The sequence below is a fragment of the Mus musculus genome, chromosome 19 (assembly GCF_000001635.26).
Source record: "Mus musculus strain C57BL/6J chromosome 19, GRCm38.p6 C57BL/6J".
Lineage (NCBI taxonomy): Eukaryota > Metazoa > Chordata > Mammalia > Rodentia > Muridae > Mus > Mus musculus.
Window position 1 is genome coordinate 21,460,627 of NC_000085.6, and position 15,490 is coordinate 21,476,116.

The window sequence follows — 15,490 nt, forward strand, 5'->3', positions numbered from 1 at the left end:
AAGATTATAAGCAAAAAGCAGGGGATACAAAAGAGTCATGGGTCAGCCTTGCCTGTGAGCTGAAGGTTAGGCATGCTCTAGGACCTCATTAAGGAACTGGGGGTTAATTTAAAAGATTTTGTTTTGGTTTAAGATAGAGTCTCATGTAGACCAGGTTAGTCTCTAACGCACTGTGTAGCTGAGACTGAGGTTGGCTTTGAACTCCTCCTGGTCCCCCTGCTTGCTGGGATTATGGCTGTCTATAACTAGGCTCAGTTCAAGTTGAGTCCTCGAAGGAACATTCTTATAGCAGGTGGGAGGTGACGGGGTATGGACAAAGACCCAAAGCACAAGCTATGGAAGCCTGGAGAACCAATAAGGCCAGATGCAACCCATGGTGAGGCAACCAGGAACCATGAAACAGTGTTTTCTAAAATAAATTGGTTTTCAGAATTTGTGGACAAAATGTTCATAGAAACACTGTTGACAGTAGCCAGAGGGTGTAAATATCCCAAATGTCCCTCAGCTGAAGAACAGATCTTTTTTAAATGTGGCATAATCAAACAATAAAATGGTATTAAGCTATAAAAAGGAGTGGGTTTAGGCACACACCATGGCATAATATGCTTTGAAACTGTGTGTGCTAAGTAAATAAAGCCCTACATAAAAGGTGGTTCATTAGTGGTGTTCATTTCTTAACAAAAGCCAACATATACAAGTCTGTATATAAAGGAGGCCTGGTAGTAAATCTAGTAGAATGAGGAAGGAGGTTTAGTGCAGTTGCTCAATGGGTCATGAGGTTCCTCTGAGGGAGTGTGCAACTCCAGAGCTAAACACTGGTCATGATGGTGAAATGTCCACCGCTCTGAATACAAGGAGCAAACTGAATCATATTCGTTAAACTGTGCAATGTATGTTGTGCAATTAAAAAGAAGAAAGAAAGAAAATACAAAGTTTAAAGTAAAGACACGAGGATTAATAAAAAACCAATCTAACAACACAAACGGTTAAAACTACACCTGAAACAATCAACTTTCCCATCCTACACTACAAAAGAAAGTGTTTGTTTTGGTTTTGTTTTAATATTTCTTTCCAGAAGTTCAACACACACACACACACACACACACACACACACACACACACACACGTTCAAAAGTGATGAAAGGCTCCCTGACAGAGCAGCTCTATCCTGTTCATACTTGTAGCTCTAAAATAAGAGCAGCACCCCCACACATGGAGATCTAGTCACTGCCTGGGAATGAATGATGGCATACTTGGATTTTTATGCAATTCCACAGAAATCTTTGTCACATGGAAAGAAAACAAAACAAGGTTCCAACACAAGTGGCATTTATTTTTCCAATACATGCAATTGGGTGGGAACTCAAATTTATTTTCTTAAACGTTGACAAATGTTTAAACAGTGAAAGCATCAGTACACATCTAGTATGCTGCTCCAGTTTGCTTTCTGATGCTGTGATAAACATGACTAAAAGCAAGGAGGAGAAAGGAGGGCTTATTTGCATTACAGGTGATAGGTATAGCATCTAGAGAAGCCACCACAGGAACTCAAGGCAGGAACCTGAAGGTAGAACCTGAAGCAGAGACCACAGAGGAACCCTGCTCAATGGCTTTCTCTCCTTGTTGTAACTACCTTTCTTAGACAGTCCAGGTCTGCTTGCCCAGGAACTGTACTATACATAGTGGACTTGGATCCCCCACATCAATTAGCAATCAAAAAATATATATCTTTTAGACTGAACCACCAACCAAAGAGCATGCAAGGGCTGGACCTAGGTCCCCTACACATTTGTAGCAAATGTGCAGCTTTGTTTTCATGTGGGTCCCCTAATGATTGGAGTGGAGATTATCTCTGACTCTGTTGCCTGCCATTGGATCCGTTCCCCCTAACTGGACTGCCTCGTTGGGCCTCAGAGGGAGGGTATGCACTTAATCCTGCTCCAATAGGATGTTCCAGGTCAGGGTGGCACCCAAGGGGAGAATAAGGTAATGGGGGGAGAAGTATATAGGGGTGGGACTAGGAGGAAAGGAGAGACAGAAAGGAGAGTACAATCAGAATGTCAAGTGAATAAATACATAAATTAATTAAAAGATTGCAGTTGTAAGAAGGCTGAGGATATTTTGACACATCCAGATGTTACTTATATTTGATAGGCTATGGGAACTGATAGATAGGAATATCTTTACTAACAAGAAATGGAAACACTGCTGAAGAAAGAGTCTAAAAAAGACACACAGTTCCAAGGAGAAGGAACTAAGAGGGAATGACAGGTTAGAGATCTTAAACACCACTGCAGAATAAATGACAGGGGTGTCTCTGTCTGGAATTCATAGGTATGGGATCAAGGAGGCAGGACTGAAAGAAAAAGTTAATGATTCAGTTGCTGAAATATACCTAGTGTCATGTCTGTCTGTCTCTCTCCTCTCTCTCTCTCTCTCTCTGTGTGTGTGTGTGTGTGTGTGTGTGTGTATGTGTATGTGTGTATGTGTGTGCGTGTGCATGATATGTGATGTGTGATATGGGGAGGATTGTAGAGATTGTAGAGGCCAGAAGATGGCCTGAGGTCCTGCCTTCAGCCTTGTTTGAGATAGGACCTCTTGTTTTTCTGTTGCTTACAGTAGACTAGCGAGCCCAATGTCCATCCTCTTGGTAGGGACTTGCTGGGATTACAGACACTTGTACTGCTTCTTCATGCTCTTACTGGTTGTGAGGCACATGTTTTAACGACTGATCTCTACCCCAACCCTGTAGGAGGCAGGAGTCATTGAATCAGACTCATAAAGTTATAAACGCTGCAGAGAAAACAGATTTGGATTCAAACCTCAACATTGCTGTGTATCTCACTGGGAAAACCACACCACTTCTCTGGGCTTTCTGTTACTCGCCATTGTAGCCACTGATGGTATTAATTTTGAAGTCTAACTTTCATTAAAGAAAATTAATTCATTTAAAATTTTATCTGAGATTTTACTGAAGCTGGAATATGTTGTGCCTGAGGAATTAGCTACAGAACCTAGCTCTTTGGTATACCAAGCGTGTATATACAGCAGGTGCTCAATATCTGTAGAATAAACCAATAAAAGTATGATATACTAGAGGTAGCAAAATCAGAAAAGCAATCTTCAATTCTTATGTTTTGTCATAAAAAAATCCTCTTTAAAATAACATCATGTTCAAAGCAAAATGGATTTAATCACTATCACGGCTTCTGAACATGTATATTTTGCTCAATAAAAATCACTCCTGAGACCATACTAAATTATATCCAGTGTTGTTCCTACTAATGCATATAAGGAAGACAAACTATGTAATGGTTGCTATAACTTTTCAGACTGAATAAATATCTACTGAACACCTCTTCTATTTGAAAGAGCCTGTGTTTGCTAGGAAGTACTGCATATTTTCTACTTTTTATAGATGCAACAAGAACATAAAGTTGTGATTTGAATGAGAATGCACACAAATCAGAAAGAGCAAAGGCATAGGAGTTTTCTATAATAAAAACAGACAATAAAGGACTTCAATGGAGGAAGAAGTAATTAAAAAAACAATAAAAAGATTTGTGATGGTGTTTGCATGGAACTTTAGACAAAGATTTGAGCACACGTGGAAGGAAGGCAAACAGCTCAGAGCTTTGATTTGTCTGACGGAGGCAGCTTTAGCCTTAGTCCATTTCTGCTGCTGGTTTTGTAGCACCATGAATAACCATGGTTATTCAGAGAGTTGGCAGAGTCCTGAAGTAGTACTGAGCACCACAGAGACTGTGTGTGTGTGTGTGTGTGTGTGTGTGTGTGTGTGTCTGTGTGTGTTTGTGTGTGTGTGTGTGTGTGTGTGTGTGTGTGTCTGTGTATGTCTGTGTGTGTTCTGGTCTCGCACTTATCAAGACACCAGTCTTACAATGGGAAGTAAACTCTAAGGAACTTACCTAGTCTGATTCACATACCAAGGACCACACCTTCAAAACCTCATCCTCAAATCAACTATCTGCCCTCTTAGTACCTCACAGCAGGCATTAAACTTCAAGACATAACCCTTAGATGTAGAGGCTGAGATACATAAGGAAATTGGTTCCAGATAAATGAAGGAGCTGAGAGTTAAATTCACAGTATGGCTTCAGAAGTCATCTCTTGATTACTAAGAAAATACTTATTTGAAGCATATGAAAAACTGTATGGGCTGAGGAAGAAACTTTTATCCCATTGGGAAATGATGGTCAAAGAAACTTTGGAGAAACCAAAACCAAGCTTTAAAATAGGAAGATTTCAGTTTGACACAAGTAGGATGGAAACTGGGTTGCAAAAAGGAGGGTTATTCTAGACAGAGACGAACACACAAAACATGGAGGCACAAAAGGGACTGGTGTGTGCGGGAATCATGGGAAATGTATCAGAGCATTCCTCAGCTCATGTCTACATCATGGTGTGAGCGAGTCATAGTCAGTCTATTCCATGCGACAGAGAAGTGACATTGGAAAAAATATTAGAAAGAATGTCATGTCTTGAATTCCTCCTAAAAGACATTTGGACCATACAGTCAATGGCTGCAGAAGAACTACCCATGATCTAAGAAAACAGCAGTCGGTCATATGGAAGAAACACTAGAATAAGGAGAGAAACAAGAAGCGTCAATAATACTTCAGTCAAAAGGCAAGAGAGATTTGGGAGAACAGCAGTAGAAATGAATATGAATGAATATTCCTGAGAAACATGGTTGGGCATGGCTGGGTATGAGTGCCTAGAAGACATTGATAGTTGGGAAAGTTCCAGCCAGCCAGAAGATAGTGGGAAAAGCAGCTATCAATTCTTGGGAAATAATGAAATCACATCCTTAGCAGAATTAATTTTGCCTTCCTTTATTAACCCGTGACAGCCCTCAGGGATAACTGGCATTCTAAATACTAGAGATGTGAACATTCTAGAAGTGGGGTTACCATAGTCTTCATCTTTAGTTTAACATATCTTCTCTTTTGCCTGTCATTCTAAACCTTCAGAGAGGCTATACCTAGATAGTTAAGATATTAATTAATTCATTATTCAGAATTAGTTAAGATATTAATTACTGCATGACCTCTCACTAACCCTAACATCCAGTGAGCCCTGAAATGCTCTCTGGGTAGAGGTCTGACATTCTAAACTGGCCCCCAAATATTAGAAACTATCTGGATCAGCTGTATTGGATGATGGCTTAGGCATTGTAGACCATGACACGTGACTGTCTCCTCCTTTAAGAGATTAACCCAACTGAATCTGGCAATTATCTAGATAGGAAACCACCCTTTAGGAAAGCTGATACACCGTGGAGACCTACAAAAGGAATGGGAGGAATAATTGGTAAGATAATACACATTTCAAGAGCCCCTCCCCCATGCTATTGCTTATAGATCACTGTTAATTTCTGGGTCCTAACTCAAAAGGAATAACTTTTTCCCTCCATCCTTCTATCTCTTATGATACAAGCCAAGATCCTAAGCACACTTGCCGTGACACACAAGATGTTCTCACTCTTTGGAGACACTCATCCCACCCTACTCTAACACAGTTGCTTGCTGATCTCCATTGCTGAGTCTGCCAGCTTTCTTGGATCCTAATTCAAAAGGCACTAGCATCTCTTCTTCTCCAGCTCCCAGTATCTGCTGAGATTTATAGGTGGACTATTCTGTTTCCCTCAAGCTCTAAAAATAAAATAAAATAATTCTTGAGCTCCCTTCAGAATCCAATGTTTTAATTTCCTTTATCATTGAGACTGAGAAGCCACAAAATGAAACCATGATCCCAGGGCTACAAACTTTCTAAGAGTGGCTACTATAGTAGTGTATCCACAAGCCCAGTACATTAGATGCTAGCTAAAATCAGTATGTATTAATAGAAAGGTAGTCACGCCTCTTGAATTAATAACCAAATGTTTGCCACAAACACATTGTGTGTGTTTGTGTTTGTGAGAATGCGCTGCATGTGTGTGTGAGTGTATACACCTGTGTGTGTGTACACCTATGTAAGTATTGCATGCAAGTATGTGGAAGCATGCTCTTATGTGTGCACAAAAGAGGCTAGGAGATGGTGTGTATTCCTTCATCAGCTCCCATTGCATTGCTCTCATGGAACTGGAAATCTACTCTTAGGGTTAATCTAGCTTATGAGCTCACTCTCAGGATTTGCCTGTCTTTGCCTCTGACCCTAATGCCAGGGTTACAGGTGTGTGTGGCCATGACACATTTTTAAGTGGACACTGGGGATTTGAACTCGGGAAAACACTCTTACCAACTGAACCATCTCTCCAATCTCTACCATGAACATTGTGGTTGGAGAAATCGGTTCTCAAGACCTCAGGAAGTCACAGGATACTCTGTGATACGTGCGCACGAATGTGTCACTTTATGAAACCCATGTTCTTCATAGGGGATGGTTACATCCAATCTCTCTCTACAGGACTAGGACAATATTCTGAGATTGTGAGCTTAGCAGGAAAGTGGATCTTCCTCCCCCACCCCCCCCCCCCAAGCAGGAGGAAAGGATGAGTCAGAGCCAGAGATTTATAATTCAAACTGAGACCTTCAGCAAAGCAAAATTGTAAAGCAACATCAGATGAAGTAGGACTTCCTCACTCTGTCAATTTGGGGAACTAAAGAACATTTTGCTAGGTCTACTGAGTCTTTCTCTTCATGTTCATTGTCTATCTTTTCCTTGAGGTCCAGATCAACAATTGCTTCCTTTACAAAGATTTTCCTATCACTGGGTAGATGCTGCCTCTGTTTTTACTTGTATGTGCTGCCTACATGCATTCATAGACATGGCTTTGGGATCTAGAAGTTAGGAATAACACTATGTGCCCAAGCCATCACCCAATCCAATTGACTCGATCTAAATAGCTGCCCATTCTGTCCACACCTATTGCTTCCATGGAAAACAATTGCTGCTGGTGTGTACTGGCCCTGGACAACCTGGGTGGAATTAGTCTACATAGTTTACAATTATAAAATAATTGAATGCTTCCTACTACCTTATGAGGTAATAATAAGAATGAGAATAATAAGAAAACCTAGAAATTGAAACATTGAGTTGACCAGATTCATATAGGAGTAGGTGACAAAGGCAAGTCTTAGGAGTTCATGAGCATTCTGCTTCAGCTAACCCACTGTAGTGATCTCCAACCTCCCCTTCTTAGCCTATCCACATTCCCACGCATTGTTTATCTGCAAGAATTGTTGTCCAATTCCACATAGCTCCCACCAACCTGCAGTGTATTCTATTAAACAGTGGTATCCTTCTCTTTGACATCTGGGTTCTAATTGCCTTTGCCTTTTGTCCTTTCTAGTATCCCAGGATAGTTTCACAGGCTATTTCCTTCATTTAAAAGATTCTTACCTGTTCTGAATCTAACCTGCTGACAGATCTCTATTCACCCTGCAGATCATTATTTAAATATCACAATGTGTTCAACTGGAGAAAACCTTCCCTCTATACTCAGACCAGCTCAATTCTAATGGGTCACAGAGGGTCTGGTTAATGTTTCACTAGATTATAGACCCCTCAAAGGCCATTTCCATACTTCATTCTGAATCCAGTTTTGGGTTCAAGATTTCATTCTTTTATTACCACAATTTTGGTTTTTTGGCTAAAATGTAATTTTTAAAAATTTTATGGTGTAGGGGGGGCTGTCATGCACACACACAAAATGGGTGTAGGTGCCCTTGAAAACTAGAAGAGGGGATTGGGTCCTCTAGAATTAGAGATATGAATGGTTGTGACCAGCTGTGTGGGTGTTTAGAGGTCTCAGATTTGAGACCTGAATGGTTGTGACCAGGTGTGTGGGTGTTTAGAGGTCTCAGATTTGAGAAGAGCAGCCAGGCTCTTAACCCCTAAATTGTTTGTTTAAATCCGGTGTCTGTTCCCTAGGGAAGCAGACTGTTATGGGAAATAGAACATGGTCCTTGGTCCACATTTCAAAAGCTAGCTATACCACCAGCTATGTGGATGCATGATTTCCCTAGCCACTTCTTCACTGTGGTGGAAGGCACACTATGAAGATCCCGAAGTCCTGTCAAAAATCGTCTAGTGACCTAGCAACTAAGGACCCGAAGATCTTTCCCAGGTCCAGCGTTGTGTCACGATACACAAATGGTTGACATGACCACGAAAAATGCACAGCTGAGGTCCAGCAACAGGGCCTCTTGCCCGGGTTTGCCCCAGGCCTCAGCTTCATTCTCTATCAATCACTGAGCCACACATGTAGAAAGATGCAAAAATGCCATGACAGACAAGAGGCTCCGGGTTTGCTAGGGACATAGGAAAAGAGTCAGGCAGAATGATCATGGTGTGGTCTAAGTATCAACTAAGTGCAGGCATGTTCACACCTCAGCTCACTCTGCCCTGGATTTAAATCTGATTCTATAAAGGAAGAAGCTGAGGCTTGGTGCAAAAGTAACATTTATTTCCAGATGTAATTATCATCTTGGGGGTTTAAAGCTGAATATGCACATCCTTTCTAGTTCTTTCTGAACTCTGGCTGACTGATTCAATCTGACTTCTCTCAGCTTCTCACTGAATTGCTCTGCTTGGCCTCAAAACAACTCTGGTAATTTGTTCTAATCCTCTGGCTTTTTTTTTTTATTCTCAGGCTTCAAGTGCCTCTGGTGACCTGCACTGAACTGCATGAAATCATGAAGGAACTCATTGCACTGACTCCCCACTGACTGACCCCTCTCTGCACTGCTCTTAAATAGCTTCTCTTTCCTGTACTGTTCTCCTGTGAAACGGGCATATACTATCTGTGACTCTTCTTGTTAAATCTTACTCTGATTCATCGCTTAGTCTGCCCTTCAATTAGATGTCACTTTCAACCATGGCTGTTTCCTTCTACAAACTAATTTTACCTTAAAGGTGTGTACTAAGGGCATGTTTTTATTCTAGCCAGAGGGATTAAAGGTGTGTGGCGTGTCTGCATTCCAGCTTAATCACATAGACCTAGGTCTTTGGATGTGATCCATTGCCAAACCATGTTGCTTGATTAAAATTCCTCTACAGCTTGGGAGAGGTTCATGTCTCATTCATAGTCTCAAAGCATTTAACAAGTGAACACTGTTACCCAGGGCTTCATTTCTACACAGAATTTGCTTCTACCAGCCAGGACACTCCGTTCCAAGCAGGCCTCTCTACTCACTCTGGGTTCTCTGTAAGTGTACACTGAAAGTTCCAATCTTGACGAATCTTTAGAGTCAACTTGACCCTGATATATGTGGAAAGAACTAGGTAACAGTAATATTTGAGTACACTGTGTTTCAAGATTAATGAAACATTTGAAAATGAATTATTCATTTTGGAGTCCTTATTTTTTAAAAAAAGCTACATGCTGCTTGAGTGTAAAACTTAACTCTGAATTCTAAATAATACCAAAATGTTGGCTACAGAGGGTTTTTTTTATATTGTTTTGCTTTTTTAATGTATTAACTCATTTTTTAATGTGCTGCATTTGAATGAATTAATCATAGTTATTACCATTCTTTAATCCTAAATCCTGAAATGAGGGGTTAGATTTAGAAAAAAAGACAAGAAAAACTGTCCATTCCCTGGGATTTTGCCCCAGACCAAGGTCTGAAGTGAGGTGAGATTTAGACATTTCATACAAGGGATTCACCAGGACCTCTCAGCATGTGATTCACACACTGCCTGGCCTGCATCTCCAGAGCTGTCTTTAAGACCCCTTCCCAAGGCCTATGCATTTGAGTTCTCTGGGGATGCTGTCCAGGAGCCAGGATTTTCACAAGTGCTTCTAGATGCTCCCAAACCATTCCAGTGTATGTCCCGGCACTAGCTTTAAGAAGCTCCATATAATTCAGAGGCAACTAATGATCCCAAGTATGCACTGACTCACTTCCAGAATATACTAGTTTTCAAGGACCTTAAAGTGTTTAGATAAATACGAAAATAACCAGTTTATCTTAGCAACCCTAAATGTCAAGCATGCCCTATTTAACATGTGGGAAATCAAATACTGAAATACATCCATCATGCTCTCCCTAAGCCCAGGGAAGGGGTAACTTACTGTCTTACACTCAGAAGGAGAGCAACAGCTAACAATCCAATGACAAAGGAGAGTTTCAGCTGTATATCTTGACTAGCCAACCTCTGTGGCTAATTTCTGGTTAATTTTGTCTCATGTGGGAAGGGCACACTCTGCAAACCGAGAGTCTCAGCACGCTCCCAGAGGAGTAGGCTCTCTGACTCAACCACTAATTGCATGTTCAGGACACACTTATTCTTCAGTATAAACTCAAGGAAAGATTAATTTTATGATAACTTACTTCCTTTTCTTACTTATTTCCATCATGCCCCCCAAATATACTGTTGCATCCATTACTTATTAGAATTGAGGGAATAGGAGATTAATTCCAAAAAGAAAGCTATGAGCTGAAAAGCTTCTATGGCCAAACTAGCATCTCCTCTCTCTCACCAGCCTCTCAGGCTCTGTATTCGGTTTCCTGGGACTTACACAGGGAGGAGTTAGTTCACTGAAGCTGAGGATCACAGCCCAAAGCGTGGAGTGGATATGTATGCAGGTCTCCAGGTTTACTGAAGTCTCTCCGTTAGGTGAGCTCTGAGAATGTTATCACCTTGGAAACGCAACATCCTGCTTCCCAATGTACCAACAACAACAACAGCAAAAAAAAAAAAAAATCAAGTCCCACAAGAAAACAAGATTGGGAGCCTGTGTGGTGGCTCAGCATGTAAAAAGTACTTGTCACCAAGGTGCTTGTCACCAAGCCTGAGGACCTGGATTCAGTTCCTGGAATCCATGGGGATTAAGGAGAGAACCAACAAAGAGAACACGTTGCTCTCTGACCACACATGCTACTTTGAGTATGTACACACACACACACATTTTTAAAAATCTTTAAGAATATCAGGTTTGGTTACTCCCAAATCTAAGTCATAATTCAGCATGGTCAATGACAGCATCTTCAACTTGGCAGACCACAGACTGGTATACTTTGAGAAACAATTAAAAATCCCATTCTGCCCCCAAAATGAAATGACTTCACTTATCAAACTGGCCAGGATGTTACTAATGTACACTGTCACCATCTGGGTGGACAAAGAAGTGCCAGGTATCAAAGGACACTTGTGGAAATCTAATTGTAGGGGGAGGGTATAAAAGCTATAATCATAGAAGGCATTTTGAACCTTAAAATGAAACCGTTTGTTTTGATTCAAATGGCTGTGTTGTGTGTGTGTGTGTGTGTGTGTGTGTGAGAGAGAGAGAGAGAGAGAGAGAGAGAGAGAGAGAGACAGAGAGACAGAGAAGACAGAGACAGAGACAGATTTTCCAGTTCTGTCCCTTCCAAGATTAAACTTGTGTAACATGTAGTGTTAATGCATTGTTTGATGAAAGAGCCTGCGAATGAGACCAGATGTTTTTGCTTATTCTACCTGATAAATTCAGCAGACAACACTAATCAACTGATCCCCACGCCACCCTGGTCAGCTCTGTCTCAAGAAATTCAACCACCTTTTCTAGGGATGCCTACAGTGCGGTGCGAGTACTGTTCCAGGCTTCTGGGATGTCATTCCGCCCTAGCCAGGTTACAAACCTAGTGATCAGTCAGTCTGCCTTCTCTAGAAGCCAAACGCTAAAGTTCAACTCTGGAGCCACCGTGCTCGCTCTACAGGAGCGAACCCTGAACGCGCAGTGCCTCGCCAGGGTCCCTCCACCTGTCCGCGGTGCGCGGGACCCGGTGCCCACTCACTTTGCCGCTGTCGCTCACGCCGAGGAGGTGATCGCGAAGCACCTCCATGGGGCAGGTCCAGGTGGAGTGGACGAAAGTCCCTCGGAAGACGAGCGCCAGCGGCGGCGTCCGAGCCGCACACATGGCTGCAGCAGGGCAGCGCGAGTTCACTGGCCAAGGAGGGCGCACCGGGCGGGCGCAGAGCGGTTCCTGCGGCTGCGGAGCGGGAGCTGCTGGCTCTTGGGGCTCGTTCTGCCCCCGCTTCCCCAGGCGATCGCCTGCCCCCTGCAGGCCGCGCCCAGGGGCTGGCTCCCTGCCTCCTGGATGCCAATAGGATTTTTCTCCTCTGAGTTGGCTCCAGCTCCCTTGGGGTGTGGCTTTCCTCCCCACCCCTGCGTTGGTTTTGGATGTGTTAACTCCTTGAGTTATCGAAATCAAGCCACTCTGACTTGCTTTCGTTGTGCACCTACACTGTCTTCTCTGAGCCTTCTATACTCCTAGGACCGTTCATCCCCTCAACTTGAGCACCAGAATTCTGAACTTGCATAAACGTGGTGACAGGTGAAAGGTCACTTTGAGCTGTACACCTTGTGGCCAGTTTCCTTTCCTGAGATTGAAGGATGCATACTATGTGTTCATTGTTTGCTGGGGTTCTGGAAGCTTGACTTATGTGGAACTTTACAGGGATCTCCAGCACCAAGGGTTAATCTAGATCTCAAAGTCCCTCTCTTCCACCGAGGTCAATATTTTAGTCCTTTTGCCCATCCACATACAATACCACGACTAACTTGTCTTGTGTCTGAGGAAACTAATTTTATTTATTCAGTTGTAAAAGAGGAGAAAATGAAGTTCCCAGCAGCTGAAGTACAAGGGTAGAAATCTAAAGACCACCTGCAAGCTACCAAACAGTCTGAGGTCTTCCATTCCTTTCATGAAATCAGAACCTGGGCCAAGTCACTACAAAACCTGTCCAGGTTCCCTCCCCCCACAACAGCCTCCAGCTCCTCGAGTTAGGTCCTGCAGGCAGGACTTTCTGGTTACCTTCAAAGTGTGGATCCCAGGTTTCCTCTGCTGCTCCCCACAGCAATGGGCTTGCTCTGAATCTAAATGGGGCAGCCTCTCTTCATTGCTTTGCCTTAAGTTGTAACTCCATGCAGTAACTGCCCCTGCCCAAGAGCTAACTTCCCCCTATCCAGAAGTTCCCGTCCCAGGAATCCATCCTTTTCCTTCACTGGTCATATCCATCCTTAAGAGTGTCATTTTCTCCCATATGTTTATTACCATTTCTTTTTAATGTTAATATTTTATTCCTTTGATCATTTTTTACAATGTATTTTGATCATATTTACTCACTACCCCCACTCTTCCTACTAAATTCCCTCCAGATTGTGTCTTCTATATGCAGGAAAACTGCACCATGTGATCTCAATAACATAGTAGCCTACACGAGGCTACACCTGAGCACTAACATTAGCTGACAATCAAGCTTGGTATCGGGAAATCCCACAAGACCTCTCCAGATGAAGTGCTACAGGCAATTAATGAGGGCTGAGAAGGCGAGTCAGTCTTTGTCAGGGATGAGCCCTGTAATTAGATATCTAGTACCGAATGGTCACATCTATAAACATATCCTTATGAACAATACCAAATGGACTTAAGTTGCATTTACATTTTTATGTATGTTTACAGGTAGTACATTGTGAGAATTTAAAGACGTAGATTGTCAGCAATGACTACCACCCTTAGAAAATATTTGGAAAAATAAAGTTGCTAGTGAAGCTAGGTTGAGGTGTTTTTACTACTGGCTCTGATGAAAAAGGAAAGAAAAGGAAAAACAAAACAAAAAAACCTTAGAAGACAATATGAAGTTCAGAAAGGCACACTTTTATTAGTTAAGCTAGGGACCTTGTAAGGTCAGGGAACAAGAACTATGGCAGCACTGGCTGACGTGACTCTCACTGCAGCTGGACTGGTGATGGTTGATTTCTTATACTCATTTTGTCCTCAGCTTCCTGATATGATAGATTAAGAATTGCTGATGAGAGTGAGTTCCAGGAGGACCAGCACTACATAGTAAGACCTTGTTTCAAATAAATAAATAAATAAATAAATAAATAAAAATTTTTGTTGAAATAAAAAAAAAAAAAAAAGAATTGCTGATGAATAGATGGACATTTTGAAGATTTAAGGTAGATATGACTGATTTTTATTAAAAAAAAGTTTAGATTTGTGATTCTTTTAAGACTCTTACAAGATTACTTTTGAAGATAAATAGTAAAATAATTACTTCTTTCTTTGTAACTGCAAATTGCCAGTAAGAGAAACTGGCTGAGAAAAACTACCTTGCTTGATTACACTTTGATTATTTATAACAAGTTGCTTGGTTATGAATGTACATGGGGGTTTTCTTTATCTATACTATGGAATGTTATTTCCTGTACAGGTATTGGAAAGCAGGTTGTTTTTCATAATCATTTATTAGAAGAAAACTAACATGTAGTCACATTATAGTTGTATACTGCTTGAAAGATTCTGCTGGGATATATACGCTATGGAAGAAAGAATAAAGGATGAGTGTGGCTGGAACATTGCTTCTCCCATATACATCAACTGTGTGTTTGTGTGTGTGTGTGTGTGTGTGTGTGTGTGTGTGAAGTTTGTGTGAATGGGGGTTAGAGCATTGTTCCTTCCATTCACCAATTGTGTGTATTTATGAATGTATGTGTGGAATACTTGGATCCTGCTTGTTGGAACTTTGCTCCAACCATGCATGTGTGAATATGTATATGTCTATCTATAGGTCTGTAAGCATGTATGCATGCATGTATATATGTATGTATATTTATGTGTGTGAAGTTATTGAACTCTTGACTTTTTTTCATCCATTCCGTGTGTGTGTGTGTGTGTGTGTGTGTGTGTAGGGGGTGCACATGAGAATTTTCTCTCTTTCCTTCTCTTTCATTCAGGCCCCAAGGAATTGAAAGAGTTCATGGTTTTTCCACTGGCCTCAGAGAGCGCCAGCCCCAGTAAATTAAGCTTTGTTTGCACAGTTAAAAAGTCTGCCGAGCAGCTTCTCTGATGGCTGGCTGCCTTTAGGAACATTCCCTGTAGGTATCTGGATTCATCCCGCTAAGCACCGACCCCCAACAGCTGCCTGCCTCAGTTTACCCACCACATGGATGCCACAGCCAGCCATTGGCAGATAGGAAGGTAAGAATTTAGAATGTAGTTTGAATTTTTACTGACTTAGTAAAGTGACAATAGTAGGTTCTCCTCTAGGGTATGTGGCCTCCTCAGTAATGAGTACTTGGCCAAGCTGGATCAAGATGTAAAAAATCTCAGCCAGAGATTTCTTGATCCTGGAAAAGACTGACATCTAGGCAGCTAGGAGGAGGGTCTCAACACCCACCCTCACAGTGACACACTGTTGGGGTTTTGATTTGTGCTTATACAGGAATTCACTCGTCCACTGCAGGACCCTACCAACAGTTGGGTTTTTTTGCTTGTTTTGGTTTTTTTTTGTTTGTTTGTTTGTTTTTGATTGGTCAATGACGAGCCAGAGGTCAATGGCTGGGCAGAGGGGATAGAGTTGGGACTTTTATGATTCCCTGGCAAGAAATGAAGAAACAAGAAGAGGGATTCTACCATTAGGTGGGCAAAGGAGACAGACCACGTGGGAAAAGGTACAGGAGGGAGAGCCCATGGTCTTGTAAGAATCGGAGAAAGCGTTCCCAAGGGCCACTTCCCCTGTTGGGTCTGGGGTAAAAGAG

The 15,490-nt window shown here is 41.9% G+C and overlaps 1 protein-coding gene across 3 annotated transcripts in view; it reads right to left on the reverse strand.

The window, feature by feature from the left end:
• Positions 1–12,035, reverse strand: part of Gda (guanine deaminase) — an 81,355-nt gene extending 69,320 nt beyond the window's left edge. Inside the window, exon 1 of one of the 3 annotated variants that reach the window (NM_010266.2) lies at positions 11,742–12,035. In NM_010266.2, the coding sequence (NP_034396.1) occupies positions 11,742–11,864 (123 nt within the window). In that variant the 5' untranslated portion in view covers positions 11,865–12,035. The remainder of the gene's footprint in view (positions 1–11,741) is intronic. The other 2 variants (XM_006526680.2, XM_017318064.2) reach the window with 2 other exon arrangements.
• Between the last annotated feature and the right edge of the window lie 3,455 nt (positions 12,036–15,490).